General features: G+C 37.1%; 1 protein-coding gene across 1 annotated transcript; it reads right to left on the bottom strand.

The window, feature by feature from the left end:
• Window positions 1-608: 608 nt before the first annotated feature.
• Window positions 609-22,107, bottom strand: LOC120724314 (alpha-amylase-like). Its single transcript, XM_040016437.1, is given in 11 exon segments — window positions 609-835; window positions 1,451-1,576; window positions 1,708-1,802; window positions 1,805-1,831; window positions 1,914-2,136; window positions 3,517-3,650; window positions 9,759-9,989; window positions 10,890-11,087; window positions 11,395-11,541; window positions 12,154-12,247; window positions 22,009-22,107. Coding segments are annotated over 11 exon segments (1,539 nt in total). The 5' UTR covers window positions 22,083-22,107; the 3' UTR covers window positions 609-645.
• Window positions 22,108-23,755: the final 1,648 nt, after the last annotated feature.

Raw genomic sequence — 23,755 nt, 5'->3', positions numbered from 1 at the left:
AGGATGTTCTTATCACCTTATCTAAATAATTAGAACAATCTGACACTTAATTTAGGCACACCAGTAGAAACAACACATACTTGGTGAAAAGCATTTTCTCATTGTTCCACTTTCTGAAGACAGTTCCCAGTTTGGGAATTTGTATGTCTATATTTCTACATCATTCGGAATGAAGCTGCTGAAAGAGAAGAGATCGTTTTCTGAGACTGATTGATGTATCCCCTTTTTTAGGGTTTAACATTGTCTATGCTATTGTACTCAATGGATATAACCCCCCCCCAATAATTATGAAATGTGAGTGAAGTACTGCAGCTCATCCCACCCACAAGGGAAAGAAAAAATAAAAATGTATCATTACTTTATCTTAGGACCACCATTATTATGAGATGTATTTATTTAATACATTGTGACTAAATATTATGAGTGGGTAATGACTATTTATTACAAAAGAACATATTCTGTGTGTAGAGTACATTACACTTTAAGTTGCAAGTATTCAGATGACGTGTGAAGTGTATTTACATGTCAATCTATTATGTAAATATAAACAAAATATTATGTCAAAAATGACAAAGAACATTTTCAGTTTTTAAAATAAGCTTTATTTGAATTTTAAAGATTAATTTGAAGTCATATTTCCGGGATTTACAGCTTAGAATTTGCATGGATAGCGATGAAGGGGTCCTCATCTTTTCCACTGATCGAGAAGGTGGCACGGCCATCACTACCAACACTGACCTGCTTCCCAGTGCATCTGCTTCCTTCCTTCTGACCAGAAATAACATCACAGTAGGTGCCACCAGGCAAGCCTGTGTTCAGGGTGATATTCAGGTCCCTGAAAGTGAAAATAAAGTCGTAAGAGTGCCATAATTAAACTCCATTGCCTTCTTGTATTTATTCTGCTTTCAAGACAAAAAAAAAAAAAAGCAATATAATACCACCTGGGCAAAGGAAGGCATTACATATCTGGTAAAAAAAAAAGAAAAAAAAAGAAAACATAAATAAAAAGGGATGCAGTTCATTTTTCTCATTCTCTGTTGAGAAAGTTTTACTGACTCAGCAGTCCAATCTGCTACCAAAATAATACAGTGCTGGTTTGGAGTAACAGCAAAAGTGTACTTTATAGACATTTCATTTCCAGATGTCTTTTGTGGATAATATGATAATTATATAGATCCTATAATAATAATTATATAATAACTAAAAATTATATAATAATACTTATTATTAATATTATTATTATTATTATTATTATTGTAGTAGTAGTGTAGTAGTAGTGTAGTAGTTGTTGTAGTAGTTTTTATTTATTTTTATATATAATTAATAGTGCTCTTTATGAAACAGAATTCCATTTCTAATAAAATAAATAAAGGCTTGAAAAACTACAGACATTTTTGAACTAAGCTTTTTTAAATTACACACACACAAACAAAGAGAACATAATCCTTACCAGTTCTCATTGTTAAAAACGATGAAACCACGGTTACCACGCCCAAAGGCAACCTGGTTGCCCTGGTTGTCCCACCAGTTGGAGTGAGGCTGTCCATTGACCACATTACGGAAAGTGACCATGTTACTAAATAGGAGAAAGGACAAATTACAATCATAATACATGATGTCTACAGTTTTGATGGTCTAGCTGACAAAGCAGAACAATGTGAATTTGCATAAGGTCAGTGTGCTTTCTCCTGATTTCTGTGGACTTACATAATCTGACGCCATCTATGCTCACAAACCCATCCATTCCCACAGGTCTGGTCAGAGTTGATAGTAACAGGCTTGGTTGACCCATCACCATTGCTTGGGGGGGTCCAATCCAGTCATTCTTATCCTATTATACAAGCATTAATGAACGCATTCAACAAAAAAGCGTCTAATACACACTAGATATTGCATTATACTTGTGAACATACTTGTCCGTTTACAATGTTGCGGTCCCACCGATAGCTAGACATGACCCTGGTTACACCATAAGGGTGGGCAAGCATGTAAGCAACAGCCATCTTGTAGAGCCTGGGGTCCCAGAATGTAAGGATGGATGCACCGCCAGCACCATGGCCTCTCTGGTTATCATGGTTGTCAGTGAAGACGAGAGCATTCCCGTTAGCCATGAAATCCCATCCTTCTCCCCAGTTCCTAAACAAAGCAAAGAAAAAAGAAATGTATTTTATTATAGTTGATCTTTACTAAGTCTGTGTTCAGACCAGTACTTAAGATAGAGTTTGCACTGGTTGCTCTAACCACACTTAAGCCTAATTTTTGCAGTGCTATTGCAAAGCAACGTGGTATCTTGATAATTTGCTACATTCGATTAGGAGCAGCCATGGAGGATCAAACAACAAAAGAAGTGAAAAAGACATGCCAAACATTCTAATCTGATAAGAAGAAAAGAATTCAACTAGGAATTACATAGATCATTGTCCAATGGACAATGATTACCAATAACACTGCACCAAGCTATCTTAAGGAACTTTTAAACCCATATGCTCCTGCTAGGGCTTTAAGGTCATCCTCACAGTTACTGTTGGTTCAGCCCAGATCTCGACTGAAATCTAGAGGTGATCGATCGTTTGCTCTAGTTGCACCGGAGCTGTGGAACAATCTCCCGATTGGCATCCGGGCGTCTGATTCTATTCATTCTTTTAAATCACGGCTAAAAACATATCTTTTTAAACTTGCCTTTTCTACCAGTTAAATGCTGGCTTGCTTGCAGTGACCTATTGACCTATTGTATTGTATTGTATTAAATTCTCTGCTATCTTTCCATTATTGGTGTCTTTTATCATGGTGGTACAGTCTTACCTTGCTATAACCTATGTGCTGCAGTTTACTCTTATTGGTGGCTTTTATCTGTGAACATAATCCGTTACTTTTATGTATTTGATGTTAATGTGTGAACTGTTTTATTTTTATTGCTTTATGTAAAGCACTTTGGTATGCCCAAGGCTTTTAAATGTGCTCTATAAATAAAGATTGTTGTAAAGATTGTTGTATGGACTTGTGTACTTCAGAAAGAAAAAGACATGGGGAAAAGTAATCAAGGTAAAGCAAAAAATAAAATAAAAGTGGTGTTGGGGTGAGTGTCAATGATTAATATAACAAGTATTTATTGATATTTATGGCCATGATTCACTACATGACTTCACTGGGTTCATCGGCAAGCCAACCAGCTGATGGGTTATGGTCTGACATTAACTGAGAGTCCATTAATACTTGAAATGGATGTATCCTGCACATGGTAAAGCAAAATTTCCCTCCTGTAAAATTCTGCTCCTCAAAAAGTCAACATATGATGGATGTGCATTTGACTTTAACTTAACTTAAAATACAACCAATTGGCTGGCCCATGCACATTTATAGTAGTTTCTATGAGTTTGTTTTTCCTTTACAAAGAGCATTGTTAAGAATGACATATCTCTGTTATATCTAAAAAAAAAAACAAAAAAAACAAAAAAAACCTTTTTTATTAAATTGTGTAATATTTTCCTTAGCTATACCAGTAGAAGCAACACATACTTAGTGTAGGAAAGCTTCTGGTTGTTCCACTTTCTGAAGACCTCTTCCAGTTTGGCACCATATTTAAACTCAGTCACTCTTCCAAGGCAGACATACTCGTTGGATGAAATAGCCTCACCTCCCAGATCAATAACCTAGAGCGAAAAGAAAAAACTGATACTATAGTCTGAAAAGTGAGAAGGGTTTAATAAGTAGTACTAAATTATCTAATGATGTTATTGCAAGAACTGTATATGTTTCAAACCGTCACATATTTTAGTAAAGAAAAAAGAAAGAAAGAACAATGCCAGATGATAGCATCTATTTGTACAGATTCTTATTTTGTGCAGTGCCGCTGCAGTTTAGGCAGACTCACCTGAGTGGCATCCCCAATTACCCCTCACCGGTTTAAAGTGTGGGCTAACTCCTGCATTATTGTTGTAGTTGGTATGTGTTCAGCTGGCAACTGGAAAGCTGCAGCTGTGTGTGTTTGCAACAGCCAGCAGCAACTTGAGTGTTAATATCGAGATGCTGAAAAGCATGTGAACATCATCGGGTCTGCATTGGTTATGTTACAGTGGTGCCAAAACCCAGGACTGGGCCAGCAAGGGAAGAAGCTGACCCAAATGGTAGCCGAGCTGGTGGCCACGCAATGGGGGCAGACGGCGGTGGGAGGAACTGCAGGACCAGGTGTTGGTCCCTGGTCAACACCGCCGCCAGCCCTATCCACGACCCGTGACGGCATGGGAACGGAGGTCCGGACTGTTCCAGCGCCCGTTCAGGCCCCCAGGGTGAGGCCAGCCAGGACACAGCCTGCCTCCGCACCCGTCACCATTCCTTGGGAGAGAGCGGCAGGTGTCCAGCGTTGCCAACTTAGTGACTTTGTCGCTATATTTAGCGAGTTTTCAGACCCCTTAGCTAAAAAAAAAGTCGCTAAAAAAGGACGTGAAAGCGCCTATCGCTTTTACTCTCAACAAGCAGCGGGTGCTGTAACGCAGTCAGTTCTTCTTTTACTCTTTTACTCTTATGCTGTTTTGTGGATCACAAGGTTTAAAACTACTTATAAACACACACACACAAAATAACTCCACCAGAGCGCCTATTTCGGGTCACTTTTGCCGGTCCAAGCCCGGGTAAAGGAGCAGGGTTGGAATTGTGACATTAAAAAAAACCAATAATTGCTAAAAGAAATTTAATTTGTAGTTCTAAATAAACATGGTTCAATTTGCCATGTTGCAAGGAGAGCTTAACTTCTGTCTCACTAGCTTGCCCTGCGCTCAGTGAATCTGCGTTCGACTACTCCGCCTAGGCTGCACTGTCGAGCCCAGATCCACTGAGCGCTCAACACAGACAGCATCATCAGAAGGAAAGTTGATAAAATAAATTAAAAATTTTGTATTGTTCGATACATATGCATACCGAACCGAAAGCACTGTATCGAACGGTTCAATATCGATATGAGTATTGTTGCACCCCTAATATATATATATATATATATATATATATATATATATATATATATATATATTATGGAATGCCCTTTAGGAAAATATTATATATATATTCCAACCAAAGTCTGAATATATAGAATGATCTTTTGAATATATAGAATGAAACTTGAATATATACAATGAAACTTGAATATATAGAATGAAACTTGAATATATAGAATGATCTTTTGAATATATACAATGATCTTTTGAATATATAGAATGAAACTTGAATATATAGAATGAAACTTGAATATATAGAATGAAACTTGAATATATAGAATGATCTTTTGAATATATAGAATGATCTTTTGAATATATACAATGATCTTTTGAATATATAGAATGAAACTTGAATATATACAATGAAACTTGAATATATAGAATGATCTTTTGAATATATCTAATGAAACTTGAATATATAGAATGATCTTTTGAATATATAGAATGAAACTTGAATATATAGAATGAAGCTTGAATATATCTAATGAAACTTGAATATATAGAATGAAGCTTGAATATATAGAATGTATGAACCTCATTTTTAGAGATGATGTGTTTCTGAATTCTCTGCCTTTACAAAATGGCATCAGCTGAACTATTTCAGTACTTTTTAGAGCTTGACAACTGTTTTGCGACAGCTGTTCAAATTGCAAATGGTAGAAATAATTTGGAATTCATACTACGTCACCTTGAAGAACACGTTTTCATTATTGCAACATTTCTAGTGCTCATGAATAATGTTCAATAAAATGTTTCTGGGAGAAGATTATGCACACTTCTTGAGGGAATTTATCAATCACTGATGGAGATGTCAACTGAGCTAACACTTCGAGCAGAAGCTGAAGCACATGTTATGGGCTCATTATATCATTCTACATCACAAAGAGGAAGGCCAAGGTAAGTGATAAAAATGGAAACAAATTCATTCATAATGTGTATGGTACTTGAAAGAGTCAGGAGATGGCAAACAAGATAATGAATGCAAGAAATAAGAAAGAAGTTAACATATTTCTTCTTTTGTTTCTAACTCTTTTAGGTACAACATACCAGCTACTCAGCTGACTGACATGCGAGACTTGGGGTTTAGTTGGATGGCCATATCTCAAATGTTGTCAGTAAATGTTCGAACACTGTACAACCACAGGATACAACTAGGTTTAGTGTACTATGGAAATTTGCAATTTGAACAGCTGTCGCAAAACAGTTGTCAAGCTCTAAAAAGTACTGAAATAGTTCAGCTGATGCCATTTTGTAAAGGCAGAGAATTCAGAAACACATCATCTCTAAAAATGAGGTTCATACATTCTATATATTCAAGTTTCATTCTATATATTCAAGCTTCATTCTATATATTCAAAAGATCATTCTATATATTCAAGTTTCATTCTATATATTCAAGTTTCATTCTATATATTCAACAGATCATTGTATATATTCAAGTTTCATTGTATATATTCAAGTTTCATTCTATATATTCAAGTTTCATTCTATATATTCAAAAGATCATTGTATATATTCAAAAGATCATTTGTATATATTCAAGTTTCATTCTATATATTCAAAAGATCATTGTATATATATTCAAGTTTCATTGTATATATTCAAGTTTCATTGTATATATTCAAAAGATCATTGTATATATTCAAGTTTCATTGTATATATTCAAGTTTCATTCTATATATTCAAAAGATCATTGTATATATTCAAGTTTCATTGTATATTCAAAAGATCATTGATATTCAAGTTTCATTCTATATCAAAAGATCATTGTATATATATTCAAGTTTCATTGTATATATTCAAGTTTCATTGTATATATTCAAAAGATCATTGTATATATTCAAGTTTCATTCTATATATTCAAAAGATCATTGTATATATATTCAAGTTTCATTGTATATATTCAAGTTTCATTGTATATATTCAAAAGATCATTGTATATTCAAGATTCATTGTATATATTCAAAAGATCATTGTATATATATTCAAGTTTCATTGTATATATTCAAGTTTCATTGTATATATTCAAAAGATCATTGTATATATTCAAGTTTCATTCTATATATTCAAAAGATCATTGTATATATTCAAGTTTCATTCTATATATTCAAAAGATCATTGTATATATTCAAGTTTCATTGTATATATTCAAGTTTCATTGTATATATTCAAAAGATCATTGTATATATTCAAGTTTCATTCTATATATTCAAAAGATCATTGTATATATATTCAAGTTTCATTGTATATATTCAAGATTCATTGTATATATTCAAGTTTCATTGTATATATTCAAAAGATCATTGTATATATTCAAGTTTCATTGTATATATTCAAGTTTCATTGTATATATTCAAGATTCATTGTATATATTCAAAAGATCATTGTATATATTCAAACTTCATTCTATATATTCAAAAGATCATTGTGTATATTCAAACTTCATTCTATATATTCAGACTTTGGTTGGAATATATATATAATATTTTCCTAAAGGGCATTCCATAATATATAATACATATCTTTATATTCACAACTATTTCATAATACAACAACACACACATTATCATACCACACATTGTAATTTCATTCATTGACATAAAACGCCCTTGTATATCCAAGCTTCTCATTGTTCCACTTTCTAAATATGTTTCCCAGTTTGGCACCATATTTAAACTCAGTCACTCTTCCAAGGCGGACATACTCATTAGTAGTGATGTGCGATACCACTGATTTCCTTTCCGATCCGATACCAAGTAATATTCAGGGTGGTATCAACGATACTGATCCGATACCGATACTTTGTACAAAAACTCATTTTATTTATTGTATCTCAAATTATAGCGTCATAATGATTACAGGACATCAGATTTCTTCTTCTTATCACTTAATAATGCAGAGATCATCATATAGAAATAAAAAAACTGAAGTTGTGCGCTATTTGAACACCTTGCCTGCCTGCAGTACTAAAGGACTCCGTGAGACGTCACCTGTCCCTTTCTTCCTCTTCAGTTCATCTCAACATATGCTTGTCATATTCTGTGATATGATTTACTCTGAGGTGTTTGACAAGGTTAATGATGTTGCCACAACCATACATGCCAACCCTCCTGATTTTTCCGGGAGAATCCCGAATTTCTCCCGATTTTCCACCCAGGCAACAAAATTGAAAAACCATATGCAGAATTCATAGCGCGGCCCAGCCAATTCCAGTTTCCAACAATGGCGGCAGCGACTTAGTTTTAATATTACTCTTATTTCTCTTTCTGGGTCGCAAAAAAACTTTTAACATATTTTCAGGTTTCAGGTTTTCAGAATGTAGCTGTGTAAACTTTAAATATCTGAGCCGATCGACACATCGTTTTCAAACCCCCCTGTCTTTCGCTACTCGGGTTAAATATGATATATAAGTCACTTTGATAACTTAAAAATGCTATTGTTTGGCTTTTTCAGTGTTTTATTTGTTCGTGAGTAAATCGGTTTGGCTGAAATTAAAGTTATTAGATTAGATTAAATTTAACTTTATTAATCCCTCGGGAAGGTTCCTGCGGGGTTTTCACACAGCTGAATAAATGTTAAACAGAAAACTAATTAAACAAAGTGTGAGACGGTCGAGAGTTTACGCCAGCGCCCTGTTATATTTTAGATAGCAAGGAGCAGACGGCAGAGTTTCACTCCACCGAGGGAGCTCGTGACGTATACGTGACGGCTTTCTTTAGACCATGAAGGCCGGGTCCTCAGGTGGAAGCAGCCTCTGAATTTGGACACCCCCGCTGTTTCCGGGCCGGCCAATAATAACGGTGACATTTAACGTATTTTATCCGATAAATAAACACTGTAAAATGTATTTATCACCCCCTCCCAACAGCCCTTTTGAATGTCTTCCTAATTCTGAGGTCTCAAGGTTGGCAAGTATGGCCACAACACCTCACTTTTTTGCCATATGTATCGCAAACCACATCTCAGCTGTTTGTGGAGGTAAAATACGTCCGCACAATTACGCTCAGCCATTGTTGTGAGTGCGCACGCCAAGGGGCTGCGAGACATTTATACAGCCGTATTTCGCACATGACTATGAAAGGCGGAAGAGGAAGTAGTTCCTTTGAATGTAGACAATCCGAATGTTATAGTTTCTTTCCACTGTGTTCCTGTTAATGATAAACTACAAATTTACCCTAAATTACTAAAATATCGATATTTTAATGTGAGAATCGATTCTAGAACATAAATGGCTGGTATTGGAGGAATCGATATTTCAGGATCGATCCGCACATCACTACTCATTAGCTGTTATAGGCTCACCGCCCAGATCAATAACCTAGAGGGAAAAGAGGAAAAGTTAAACCATAGAAAGCTGATTCAGTTCAAAATTCATATCATTTAAAGTTTTTAACTAGCAACGATGTAAATAAATGAAATCTCTACACTATTTGTAGCATGAAGTAACATGCATATGCTGTTCAGCTTTTAGTAGGAAAGAAAGACATGATATTTATAGTGTGCATCTGTAACTGCAGCTTACTTTTCAGTTCATCTCAGTTCAATTGAATTATATTTATACAGCACCAAATCGAAACAACAGTTACCTCAAGACGTTTTATATTGTTAGGTAACGACCCTACAATAATACAAAGAAAATAAGCTTGAACATTTTATACTATTAACTATTTTTCTTTTTCCTGCTAAATAGTAATGTTCATGTATTTTGCAAGAATGTTTGCCATCCTGTCTGATGGCTGCTCTAGATACAGTTTGTCCAGAAAAACTGACCTCCTGATAGATGAAAGGTCTGGCGCCACCGGGGAACCACTGGGTGTTAAGGTTGTTCAGACGACCATAGACAGCACTCAGATCACCAGGCCACATGTGCTTGCAGGCATCCACTCTGAATCCAGCCACACCCATGTTAATCAGCTTGTTCATGAACTCGGCCACTTTGCCCCTAACATAGTCTTTCCCCAGGGCAAGATCCAGCAGACCCACCAGACGGCAGTCACGTACCTTGAACAGTCAATATTTATTCAGATTGTGGAGCTAAGAAGCAACTATAGTATGCATGGAGATATTATCCACACAAATTTACAGTGCTTTCTATTTCAAGGTGCTAATGAAAATGAAATACTGTTGAAAAGCTGAAGAATAAAATTGTTGACACTGGACTGGAATCTATGTATAATTAGGTTGATAATTTGATAAAAAAAAAGTAAAAGGAATACAAATTACTGAGTGACTATGAGTATGGCTTCAGAGTAAAAAAGATCCATTTCAGCAGCAGTTAGATAAGTTGAAGGAGAAACATGAAAAGCAACGAACAACATGTTATATGCCGTGGTTGATTATAGTAGACTGTGGTATTAGGGGGATAAAAATATTTACATTAATGATAAGTACCTACAAAGAAATAAGGAGATCGCTGATTTATGAAAGGTTTCTTATATGGTACTACAGGATTCAGCGATAGGACCTAAACTGTTAGTATTATTTGTTTTGTTTTTGATTAAATGAATTTATATTTGGGAAAAGAGGTGGTTTCTGAATAGAAGCAAAATGTTAGATTAAAAGAAATTGGTGATATATTTTGGGAAAGTTATAGCCAAACAAAAATTGGAATATTTGGTAACAGACAAATAAAAGATGAAGTCAAAATTGATGAATGATGCTGTAATAGAAAGAGAATATAGACATACATGGGCATGATAAGTGACCACAAAATATACACTGTGGATGATATATCTTAACAACATAAGAAAAAAATATTTAAAGCTATTGCAATATGGTATAAAACCAGTGATAGACAAGAGAAAGGCAGAGATTTTATGTATTATAATAAGATAGTAAGTAAGCTCTTGCCAGTGCTGTCAGAAGCAAAAACATTTTGTTTTGTTGAGTGACATTTCTTACCTGATATATATCACCATAGTTCTCAATTTCACCACTCCCAGTCTTGCATTTATAGTCATTGAAGTCCAAGTAGGAATACGGGACACTGGGGAAGTCTTCATTGCTAGCGTCAAACCAGCTTCCACATGAAGAATGGGTCTCTGTTCCACCACCAGATCCACACATGTGGTTGATGACAGCATCCACATAGATGTTAACCTTTTGGGATATATATATTGTTGAGGGTGCAGTGCACAAAATCAAATTCTGTTTCTAAACCTCATCATTTTCAGTGATTTTTTTTACATGTTAGGTTCAAATAAAATACATTTGTTAAATTGTTGACATTTATTGTATCACCTAAACTGCCAGGTACTGTTTCTATAATGTTCCAAAAAGTGTCATAACAAAAACTGGTAATAACTTTTTGTTATGCAAGAGGTTGCAGATGACCACAATTCTGTAAAATTAAGAAACCTGAAGTCTGCAATGCTTATCATCAAATGACAGCTGTAATTTAGTTTACCCCAACTTTGTTGCATCGGGTGATCATGTCTTTTAGTTCTGCCTCACTGCCAGATCTTGAGCAGAGGTTGTAGCTGACTGGCTGACATCTTTGATACCAGGGCCTCCAGGGAATGCCCAACACAATGTGTTCATTTGGAGGAGAGATCTGTGGAGCATAGAAAAAACAAACAAACAAACAAACCCCACAAGAAACAAAAACCATGTTATAATTGTATTAAATAGAATTAGGTAGGTGGAGGCTTGTGTTAAATAGGTTAATCTGATTTTACTGTTGATGGTCAGCACACAGTTTATCACAAAAATTGGTTTTGATTTTTCTTGTGGCAAAATCATGACCTGGAAAAGCTTTCTAAAGTTTAAAATTATAAACCTGGCCATGCTATTGAAACTGGTGTGGAAGCACCAAATCTGTGTCTAATGATACAAATTTATTTTTTTTTTGTCAATCAATACTTTTCTAAAGACATAATGTGTCAATAGTTGTGAGGAAAAACTGAATTGAGTAAAGTGTGTGAAAATAGAATTTTAGATATAATACTAATGAGAACGGAAAATACAAGTTCCGTGAAGTGTTCGTGCTGAACTTCCAACACCTCAAGAGGTAGGCTGTATTGTGTAATCAGTGTGATAATGCATTAATGCATTCATTGTTTCATTCATTCATTCACATTGTTTTCAAGTAGTAAAAGAATGCAGGAAGACAGAAAGGATTGTCCTACCTATCTAGAAGCTAAATGTGATATATAGCTATACATACCTGAACTCCGCCAAAGCCTTTGGGACCCAAGAAGCGTTCACACTCTTGAGCAATGTCAGCCCAACGCCATTCAAACAGGTGGACGATGGCAGTCCTTCCATTCTTAAATTGGGGGTTGTGCTGGGGGCCCAATACTGGATTTTACTTTTCTTGCTATCAGATTACAGTGCTCCCACACCACCATGGCCCCTACATAATAGGACACTCAGATGCAAAGTCAAGTGATTTTTGTAAATGTATGTTACTTTCTAATATTTTCTTTATTCATTTATATTTTTTTATTCTTCTTATTGAAATATAGTGACTCAAAATGTGCTTGACCATTTGGCTGAACAGGCTCTTATAAGGTTAAAACTCTGTGTGTTGAGTATATTGTCAGTATATTGTCAACCACAAAATACTCAATGCTACTTCTTTTTACTATCATACAATTTATTAGTTAGACATTCTTTCAGACTAGTGGCTCCTCAGTGTTGCTCACTCCCTCCCATGTTCCACACACACACACACACACACACACACACACACACACACACACACACACACTCAAACACACCAAGGTCAAACTCCCAGTGTGAGGCCTGTCTTCAGAAAAAATTGCATAGATATTTTCTTATTTATTATACTGGTTAAACATACACATACTTTTTTTTATATACCTGATTCTATTCATATCAGTGTTAAGTATAATTAAATATCAGAAAAATCACATATTAAATATGGTTCCCTGTTCAACCTTTATGATATCCAAAATTATGGAATTTGCATACGTTGCTTATCTTTCCACATTCGTATAGGAACACGCTAACCTGCCAAGTTCAAAGCAGGATTATGTACACAGACAAAATTCAGACATTAGAACAGTCCTTTTTAATATTCAAACTACATTTCTCATTTAACATACTGATCAGAACTATCGATTACATGTTTAATTGATAAAAATGATCTACTATTAGCAAATAAAGGAAAGCTCTGTTTGTTCACTCTGATCATTTTTAACACATAACGCTGGATGTTAAGACTTTTTATGCCGTCTCAGAATGATGACAGGGGACGCTGGGTTGACTTCAATCGCTCTCTGTCCCACCTCTGTCGACACAATACATACAAGGTCCTGAATAATCAGGCCCAACTAAACATTGGACGTTGAATAGACATGCGGATCATGTCCAATTCTGGTCCAATTTACATGATTAATAAATATAATTTTGGCAGGGCTGTGGTCTATGCCTCTGCTGCAGCAGGCTCAAGGGGCAGTGCCAACGAGGATGATGAGGCAGCTGTAGCTCATCTGTGACACCAGGAACTGGAGAGGTGTGGAGTCAGCGCAAGAGCTGTGTAGACTGGGCCATCGGAGGGAGAAGCGCAGATACTGGCACTGGTGGCACTAGAGCAGTTTAGAGCGACGGGTCCGCTGCCATCAGCCGGAAAACCTGAAGGCAGCTGTCACCCTCACAGAGGACCACATGGCTGCGCAGACTGAGGGTGTGGAGAGCCACAGCCAGCCGCTCAGCAAACTGCAGCCAGTAAACTGCAGCTAATGCCAGCACTGAGGAAGAGGCTCCCCAACAGAGCGGTCACCACAGCCACGGCCCACAAACCCCTTTTTTGGCCAATCTGCTTTCCTGTGGCCTGGACAGGGCAGGCACAGTACTTGAACCATGCACAAACGCCAGGGCAGGAGTGCTGGACTGGGACACCTGAGATGGGAGTGTCCATTGATGAAGGTGGGGCAGGTGCATTGACAACCATACGGGTTACCTGAACATAAGAGACAAATTGTTCAGAGAGAATTGTCTGAAAATTGTCTGAAAATAGAGGTAATAGAAGGGTCGTACAGCTTGTGGTATAGCCCCATAGTTCTTGTAGTGAAGAGAGATGGGTCTATATGGTTCTGTGTCGATGACCACAAGGTGATTGAGATGCCTACCCCATTCCCCAGGTTGATGAGCTCCTGGACTGGTTTGGCATGGCTCAATTTTTCACAACACCAATTTTAACCAAGAGCTACTGGTTGATTCTCTTGTCTGCAGAGTCCAAGGACAAAATGGCCTTCTTCACTCCGTATGGGATATACCTATTTGTCACATTTTTGTTCTGCTTGTTCAGAACCCCAGGCATTTTCCAGCACCTCCTAGACCTGGTGCTGCATCTACATGCTGCATATACTGCCATCTACCGTGGTTCTTGAGTCCCTGAGGCAGGTGAGGTCACGGCCGACCTGAAGAAGTGTTTGATGAAGGTTGGATGGAGGGAGGTACAGTATTTTGGATACCACTTAGGGGGTGGGCAGGTGCGCCCACCTGCTCGTCGCTGTAGCCCACGTTGGCTTCTGCACCATGGCTGCTAGGTGACGCCTGGATCTCCTCCATGCATGCTTTATGTCATGGGGGGCAGGTCTATGGCTCACCACACCCACTATTAGATATTTACATGGACCAACTTTATTAATACTAGCATGCTGACACACACAGTGTCATGTTCTGTGTGCAGTAGGCAGGAATGGTGGACCCAAAGTGCAGACTCACAGAGGCAAAAAAGTGTGCTCAACACAGCTTTATTACTAAACACAACAAAATAACTAAGGAGCAGGTGGTGGCGCTACAGGCGATGGCATAGAAAGTGCAGGTGGTGGCTGAATGGACTCACCAGAGCCGTCAGCGGATCCTCCAATGGAGGCAGACGGCTGAAGCGACTCCTCTGACCCTCCAGCAGAGACAGATGGGTGGAGCGGTTCTCCAGAACCACCAGTGGGAACAGACAGCTGGACAAGTCCCTCGGACCCTCCAGCAGAGACAGACACGAGGTCAGGAGGTACAGAGACGCCTGGCTGAACAGGTAGCTGAGCAGACGGCGGAGCTAATGATTGAGCTGAATGCTGAGCTAATAACTGAGCATATGAGCAGGTGGGGAAAACATGAAGAGTCCTACGTTCAGTAGTTTTAAAAACACAGGAAACTGTCTTCAATTCTTCTGAACTGGAAACATCAGTGTTTATTCTTGTTGTTCCACACTTAGTAAGAGCTCGAGCCAGACAGTCAATCTCACTCACTGAGACGGAAAAATCTGGAGTCATAGTCTCAACAGACACTAGTGGAACCGTAGATCCTGGCACCAGGCTTTGTTCAGTGGGTGGCGAATCCTCATTAACTGTCTTGGCCAGCTGCTCCAAGGAAGTCAGAGGTTCCAAGCATGGTGAGGAGCGCTGTCGGACGACGCTTCCTCCTGGAAGCAGGAGTGGTGAAGGAAACAGAAAGTGCCGGAGCAGCGGTGACCGGCTCCTCATACCCTGAACACATTTATGCCAAGCATGAGCCAGGGGAGGAGTGGTCAGAACAGGGCATGAAGGAAGAGGGATTCTGATGCTGCAAATGCAGCTGCTGCAGCTGTGCCGTGGAAAGCTCAGTCTGCTGCAGCAGCGGCGAAGAAGTGGAGGCAGAGATAGAGAGAGCAAGCTCGCCAGCCCTGACTTGTTCCCTCAAGGCAGCTACAGAGCTGCCCAGCACAGTGGAGTGTGTAATTAATGTGTTGTCTTGTAATGTGTTGGCATGTTTTTTGTCTGATTTTAGATCAATTGTGTTAATACAGTATGTTTATGTCAAAATGAAAACATAAGTTTAAATTCAGACACGTGAGGTTGTGCTGAAAAGAATGATACCAAACAAGGCAAAGTAAATATTTTTTAAAGTTGAAATGTAGAGGGAAAATCAAAAGTAGTGAAAAATGGCCAGTTATACCCTGGACCCCAGAGGGTTAAACATTTTTTTTAAAGTAACACAATAGTTACTTTTCAAGTAATTAATTACTTTTCGAATCGTGTAACTCATTTACTAACTCAGTTACTTTTTTGAAGAAGTAACTAGTAACTATAATTAATTACTTTTTCAAAGTAACTTGCCCAACACTGATCGCAACACAGACCAAAGGAAAACACAGGGCTTAAATACACAGATGGAGCAATCAGGAAATGGGAGACAGGAGGGAAACGCAGCTGGGACAAATCAGGCCTAATGAGACAAGGGAAGCAAAACTAGAAACAGAGACATGGACTTTCAAAGTAAAACAGGAAACATAACACAGAGACGCGGACTTGGCAAGGTGATACAGCTGACAGGTGAGACAGAGCAACTATGGAACATAGACAGAAACCAGAAGAATAAGATCTCTAACGCAGAAACCAAAAGACTAGAAATTATAGATAATAACAAAATCAAAGTTCAAAAATAATACAAAACTCAAAACACTGTGTCAATGACCCAGGTACCTTAACACACAGGTGTACACACAAGTGTACACACAAATGTTCACACAGGTGTACAAACAGACACACAGTGTCTTGGTTGGGTGCTGCCTCTAAACATATCATGCATTATTAGTTGTGATGCTGCTCAGTAGCATTCAACAACATGCGGTAGTTATAGCGTGTTGGTTGTTTCTGTGATTTCCTTACTGTGTTATTTTCTTCTTAAGCAGGTGGTTAAGCAGATTTCCAGTATCTTTTCTCTCTTTATCTCTCTACCCCATTTCTCCTATATTTTTACTGTCTTCCCAACTTCTCTTTCTTTCTTCTTTCTCTTTCCCATCCTGCAATCCTGTCCATTTTGATTGTAATAACTAATAAACTACGACAATTAAGTACACCAGTATAGCATAACGTCCACTCGGGAAAATAAATCTGCTCTTGGCTTTCAAACAACAATTATGAATGCTACAGTGCCGGACAGGACAGGCAAAAAGAAAAAGAAAAAAGATGAGTATTTTTGCTTTTGAACTGCACAAATATATATGTTGAGCTGTACTGACTATATCTGCAAATGTACCACTAGAATACTAGGAATGTTTAGGTGATTCATGTTTCACTGTACTGTTAGGATACTATTAAGCAGCTAGCTAAGTGCTCTGTTGGTAGTTAACATGGAGCTCAGCATTGTGTCTGAGATTGATTGACTTATCCCCTTTTCAGGGTGTAACATTGTCTATGTTACTGTACTCAATGGATATAATTCCCCCCATAATAAATATGACACGTAAGTGAAGTACTGCAGCTCACCCATTAATTCTTTTCTGAGCCCATCCCACCCACCAGGGAAAGAAACAATAAAAATGTGTCATTACTTTATTTTAGGACCACCATTACTATGAGATGTATTTTTTTAAATACATTGTGACTAAATATTATGAGTGGGTTTTCATTTCACACCCTGAAGAGTATTTATTATAAATGAACATATTCATGAAAATATTTACATGTCAGTCTATTATTTGAATATAAACAAAAGTCAAAAATGACAAAGAGCATCTTCAGTTTTTAAAATAAGCTTTATTTGAATTTTAAAGATTCATTTGAAGTCATATTTCTGGGATTTACAGCTTAGAATTTGCATGGATAGCGATGAAGGGGTCCTCATCTTTGCCACTGATTGAGAAGGTGGCACGGCCATCACCACCAACACTGACCTGCTTCCCAGTGCATCTGCTTCCTTCCTTCTGACCAGAAATGACATCACAGTAGGTGCCACCAGGCAAACCTGTGTTCAGGGTGACATTCAGGTCCCTGAAAGCGAAAATAGAGATCAACACAGTGTTAAAGTCGTAAGAGTGCCACCATTAAACTCCATTGCCTTCTTGTATTTATTCTGCTTTCAAGACAAAAAAACAAATATAAAGCTATATAATACCACTTGGGCAAAGGAAGGCATTACATATCTGGTAAAAAAAAACAAAAAAAAAAAACATAAATAAAAAGGGATGCAGTTCATTTTTCTCATTCTCTGTTGAGAGAGTTTTACTGACTCAGCAGTCCAAAATAATACAGTGCTGGTTTGGAGTAACAGCAAAAGTTATAGACATTTCATTTCCAGATGTCTTTTGTGGATAATATGATAATTATATAGATCCTATAATAATAATTATATAATAACTAATAATTATATAATAATACTTATTATTAATATTATTATTATTATTGTAGTAGTAGTGTAGTCTTGAAAAGGCTTGAAGGCTTGAAAAACTACAGACATTTTTGAACTAAGCTTTTTTAAATTACACACACACAAACAAAGAGAACATAATCCTTACCAGTCCTCATTGTTAAAAACGATGAAACCACGGTTACCACGCCCAAAGGCAACCTGGTTGCCCTGGTTGTCCCACCAGTTGGAGTGAGGCTGTCCATTGACCACATTACGGAAAGTGACCATGTTACTAAATAGGAGAAAGGACAAATTACAATCATAATACATGATGTCTACAGTTTTGATGGTCTAGCTGACAAAGCAGAACAATGTGAATTTGCATAAGGTCAGTGTGCTTTCTCCTGATTTCTGTGGACTTACGTGATCTGACGCCATCTATGCTCACAAACCCATCCATTCCCACAGGTCTGGTCAGAGTTGATAGTAACAGGCTTGGTTGACCCATCACCATTGCTGGGGGGTCCAATCCAGTCATTCTTATCCTATTATACAAGCATTAATGAACGCATTCAACAAAAAAGCGTCTGATACACACTAAATATTGCATCATTCCATTAAGAGTGAACATACTTGTCCGTTTACAATGTTGCGGTCCCACCGATAGCTAGACATGACCCTGGTTACACCGTAAGGGTGGGCAAGCATGTAAGCAACAGCCATCTTGTAGAGCCTGGGGTCCCAGAATGTAAGGATGGATGCACCGCCAGCACCATGGCCTCTCTGGTTATCATGGTTGTCAGTGAAGACGAGAGCATTCCCATTAGCCATGAAACCCCATCCTTCTCCCCAGTTCCTAAACACAGCAAAGAAAAAAAGAAATGTATTTTATTATATATATTTTTTTAAATTATAGCTGATCATTACAAAGTCTTTGTTCAGACCAGTACTTAAGATAGAGTTTGCACTGGTTACTCTAACTACACTCCTGTAAAATTCTCATTCTCAAAAAGTCAACATATGATGGATGTGAAATTGACTTTGACAACCAATTTGTCGGACCCTGCACCTTTATAGTAGTTTTTATCTGTTTGTTTTTCCTTTACAAAGAGTATTGTTAACAATGACATATCTCTGTTATATCTTTAAAGAAATCTTTTATATTAAATTGTGCAATATTTTCCTTAGATATACCAGTAGAAACAACACATACTTAGTGTAGGAAAGCTTCTGGTTGTTCCACTTTCTGAAGACCTCTCCCAGTTTGGCACCATATTTAAACTCAGTCACTCTTCCAAGGCTGACGTACTCATTAGCTGTAATGGGCTCACCTCCCAGATCAATAACCTAGAGTGAAAAGCGCGAAATTCATACCCCAGGAAGCTGATTCAGTTCAAAATGTATATCATCCATAATCTGTAAATTAGAAAGGGTTTAAATAAATAAAATCACTTTGCTTCTCTTTCTTTCTGTCATTACCCTAATCTTCATTTTGTATACCATTATGTGCTTTTGTTTTCTTGCCAAATAGTAGTTACTTTAATGTTCTCCTTGAATGTTTGCATTTGTAAATGCTGCTCTTCCATCCTGCTTGATGGCTGCTCTAGATACAGTTTGTCCAGAAAAACTGACCTCCTGATAGATAAAGGTCTGGCGCCCACCGGGGAACCACTGGTGTTAAGGTTTGTTCAGACGACCATAGACAGCACTCAGATCACCAGGCCACATGTGCTTGCAGGCATCCACTCTGAATCCAGCCACACCCATGTTAATCAGCTTGTTCATGAACTCGGCCACTTTGCCCCTAACATAGTCTTTCCCCAGGGCAAGATCCAGCAGACCCACCAGACGGCAGTCACGTACCTACAGCAGTTCATATTTATTCAGATTGTGGAGCTAAGAAGCAAGACATTGTACACTGTGCTGGAATTGATATGTTTCTACTATAGTATTCTCAATTAGAACGTTTAGCGAAATCAATGTAGTCATTCTAAAAGAAAGATGAGAAGGTAGAGACAAATGTCTCTTCTCTAACTAAAGATGACTTTTTTTCCAACTTTGCCTGTTTTGAAAATTTAGTTCAAATTAGGAAATTCAATGAACAACAAGGAAAATGCTCTGGTTGTGTTTAGCATCTGAAAGTATAGACTATATTATTAGAATATTTGGTAATAGAAAAATCAAGTATAAAATATATGCTTTAAAATTTCGCAATTTATTTGATCTTAATAAGATTTGCTATTTCAAAACAGCATGTTTAATAAACTAAAGCTTCAGTCTTCCTGGTGTTGTTTACTCCCTTTTTCTAAAAAAAACCAAAAAGTCAGTAATGACTAAAATTAAAATGCTATCATAACCGTATGTGTATTTTAAGGCTTATCTTACAAATACATTTTTAAAAATGTATCATTTTTTTCATGCTATTGTTTTCCTTGGTCTTGTCATGTGAAAAGTCAGACAACAGGGATATTATTTGCTGTTTATATAATTACATAGACAACAAAAAATTTGGATCCCCTACAATGGTCAGGTCCTACTCGTTTATATAATTATTATTATTTTTGTAAGGTGATTGCCAAGCAATGTGATGGCATCATAATAATCATAAATTATTATATTCATGTTTTTATTGACACAATTAAGATGCTAAATTGTTCATTTTAGCCTGTTAAAGGTAACTGCTAGACAACATAATTACGTCTAAAAAATTGTCTAAAAAATTAAATTAAAGAAATTAAAGAAAATTTCAAGAGTTTAAGATGTATCAGTGTATATAATTTACTTCCTCCTCTCCTGATTCTGTAGGTAGACTTTGCCAACAGTCAAAAAAGGAATTTGGTGTAAAACAGCCAGAAAGGTCAAAATAATAGAAATCAGTATGAAGAGCTTAAGTCAATGTTTAAATGAGTAAACTTTTAAAATAAAGTTTGACTTTTCTGTGTGACATTTCTTACCTGATATATATCACCATAGTTCTCAATTTCACCACTCCCAGTCTTGCATTTATTGTCATTGAAGTCCAAGTTAGAATACGGGACACTGGGGAAGTCTTCTTTGCCAGCATCAAACCAGCTTCCACATGAAGAGTGGGTTCCTGCTCCGCCACCAGATCCACACATGTGGTTGATAACAGCATCCACATAGATGTTAACCTGTTAGTTAACATAACTAGGTCAGTTTTATTCATTTTCTTTGCATGGTCATTTCAAATCATGCTAATTTGTTAAATTCTTGATCTTCATGAATTTATTCTAACCCACCAGGTACTGTTTCTATAATGTTGTTCTAAAAGTGTCATAAAAGGAATCTGGTATTAACTTGTTGTCAAATGACGTCTGTCAAATGAAGAAGTCTGAAGTCTGCAATACCTAACATTAAATGTCAACTGTAATTTAGTTTACCCCAACATTGTTGCAGCGGGAGATCATGTCTTTCAGTTCTGCCTCACTGCCAGATCTTGAGCAGAGTTTGTAGCTGATTGGCTGGTATCTCTGCCACCAGGGCCTGAAGGGATTGTTCACCAGAATGTGTTCATTTGGAGGAGAGATCTGAGGAGCGCAAAGGAGAAAAAACAACAACAAGTGTTGTTGTTATTTGGCGCTACAGTCAGGACTTCCTTGCAAAAAAAAAAAAATTCTCAGTGCTAGTGAGTCAAAACATTAGTAAAAGATAGTTTAGACGTCATTCTAATGAGAAAGTAAAAAGCATAGTTTGATAATATTGATAATAGTTTTGATAATAATAGCAAAAATAAACACACACAGACACATAACACACACATGTGTCTGTGTATGAAACAGGAAAAGAAAGGATTGTCCAATGTGTCCCTTAATGCTCAGCTATACAGACCTGAACTCCGCCAAAGCCTTTGGGACCCAAGAAGCGTTCACACTCTTGAGCAATGTCAGCCCAACGCCATTCAAACAGGTGGACGATGGCAGTCCTTCCATTCTTAAATTGGGGGTTGTGCTGGGCAAGGCCAAGCCCGAACAGAGCCACCAAGACGAACAACTTCATGCTTTTGATCGATGAGAAAACCAAAAGCAGTCACACTCTGCCGCAGTGTTTTCAAAGTATTTATACTCACTTTTTCCTCTGCTGAACCAATGAGAGAATGGCATATATCATTGGGTGTGGAAACCAAACAGGTGCATTTTTATCACACTTTCTTGCTTTTGTAAAATAAGCAAAAAGGGGGAAAATCCTTGAGGCAAGATTAGAAAGGCAAACATAAGGTACATAATATCCAACCATCCACCCATTTTTTTCCACTTATCTAAGTCAGGGTCAGAGGAGGTGCTGGAGCCTGTAGAGTGAGGGGCAGAGTATGTCATGAACATGTCACAAGTCTGTCACAGACAGACAAACATTAATGATCACATTCACATATGGTCATTTTAGAACTGCCAGTTAACCTACCCCCATCGTCACATTATGACATTGCTCAGCACGAACTTAATCATGCCTCAAAAGAAACACTTTTTTCTTTGCTTTATCTTGTGTTGTTATTGTTTTTATTTTGGTTTTCTTGTTCATGTACGTGTGTGTGTGTATGTGTGTGTCTTGTGATAGCAGTCATTTGTGGGAAAGTGAATCACTCTGAGCACTATTTACTCTGGGGTTTAAAAGTGGAAAAGTAAACAGGGATAATAGCGCCACTGTCCTTGAAAATTCGATAGACATGTTTAGCTGTGTTCAGCAGGAAAAATAGCAGACTGTGTTTTGCTCACATTCCCTTTTAACCCTACAACTGTTTACAACTTGCATAGTTCCCATTTCTGTATAGCTGTATATCTCAAATTCTGTAAAGTTATTTATTTCATATTCTGTATAGTTTTTCATATTTATATCCTGTTCATAGCCTGTACATAGCTTGTACTCACTACAGCCTGTACATACTTATAGTTATAGAATATTCACAACATACTTCATACCGTGTACATTATAACATACCATAATAGACCCATTTCTGTAATATACTTACATATCTATATTATTGCTAATATATATTGTAATATATCTATATCACTAAAGCACTTCTGGATGGATGCAAACTGCATTTCGTTGCCCTGTACCTGTGCATGTGCAATGACAATAAAGTTGAATTCTATTCTATTCTATTCTATTCTATTCTATTCTTTTAAAAGGAATGAAAATGTATGAATTTTACTATGAAAATTAGAAGAGTACTTTGCTTTTCTCAAAAAATTAAGAAAAATATAATATTTAAAGATGGATATTACTCAGTAGTTGTGATGTTTTATCAAAAAATACTTTGATGCCATCTGTAAAACAGTCAGATTAAATGTAGATGAGGTAAGGTAGCAGTACCATTTGTAAGTAGATACTTCAAACATTTATGCATATATACGCTATTGTAAAACTTAGTGCAAAAATAGTTTTTGATTATTTTTTTTTAGTATTTGTTCACCCAGTTCAGTAACCATGCTGCATACAGAAATCGAATTTTGCTTACCAATCTGGAATCTTGGGATGAAGCAAAAAAAAAAAAAGCACAGAAAAGGTTTTTTGGTAATAAAATACTATGACTGTCCTTGACAGTTTGATATTATTAGTATTTAGCAGGAAAATTAATGTGGAGTCACGTTTGAGATCAAGCAAATAAAAAGCAGTGTGTGTGTGTGTGTGTGTGCGTGTGTGCGTGCGTGTGTGTGTGTGTGTGTGTGTGT

This window comes from Simochromis diagramma, unplaced genomic scaffold (genome assembly GCF_900408965.1).
Source record: "Simochromis diagramma unplaced genomic scaffold, fSimDia1.1 OVJJ01000205.1, whole genome shotgun sequence".
NCBI classification, from domain to species: domain Eukaryota; kingdom Metazoa; phylum Chordata; class Actinopteri; order Cichliformes; family Cichlidae; genus Simochromis; species Simochromis diagramma.
Note: the sequence above shows the minus strand (reverse complement) of the source record. Positions and strands in the feature narration are given on the sequence as shown.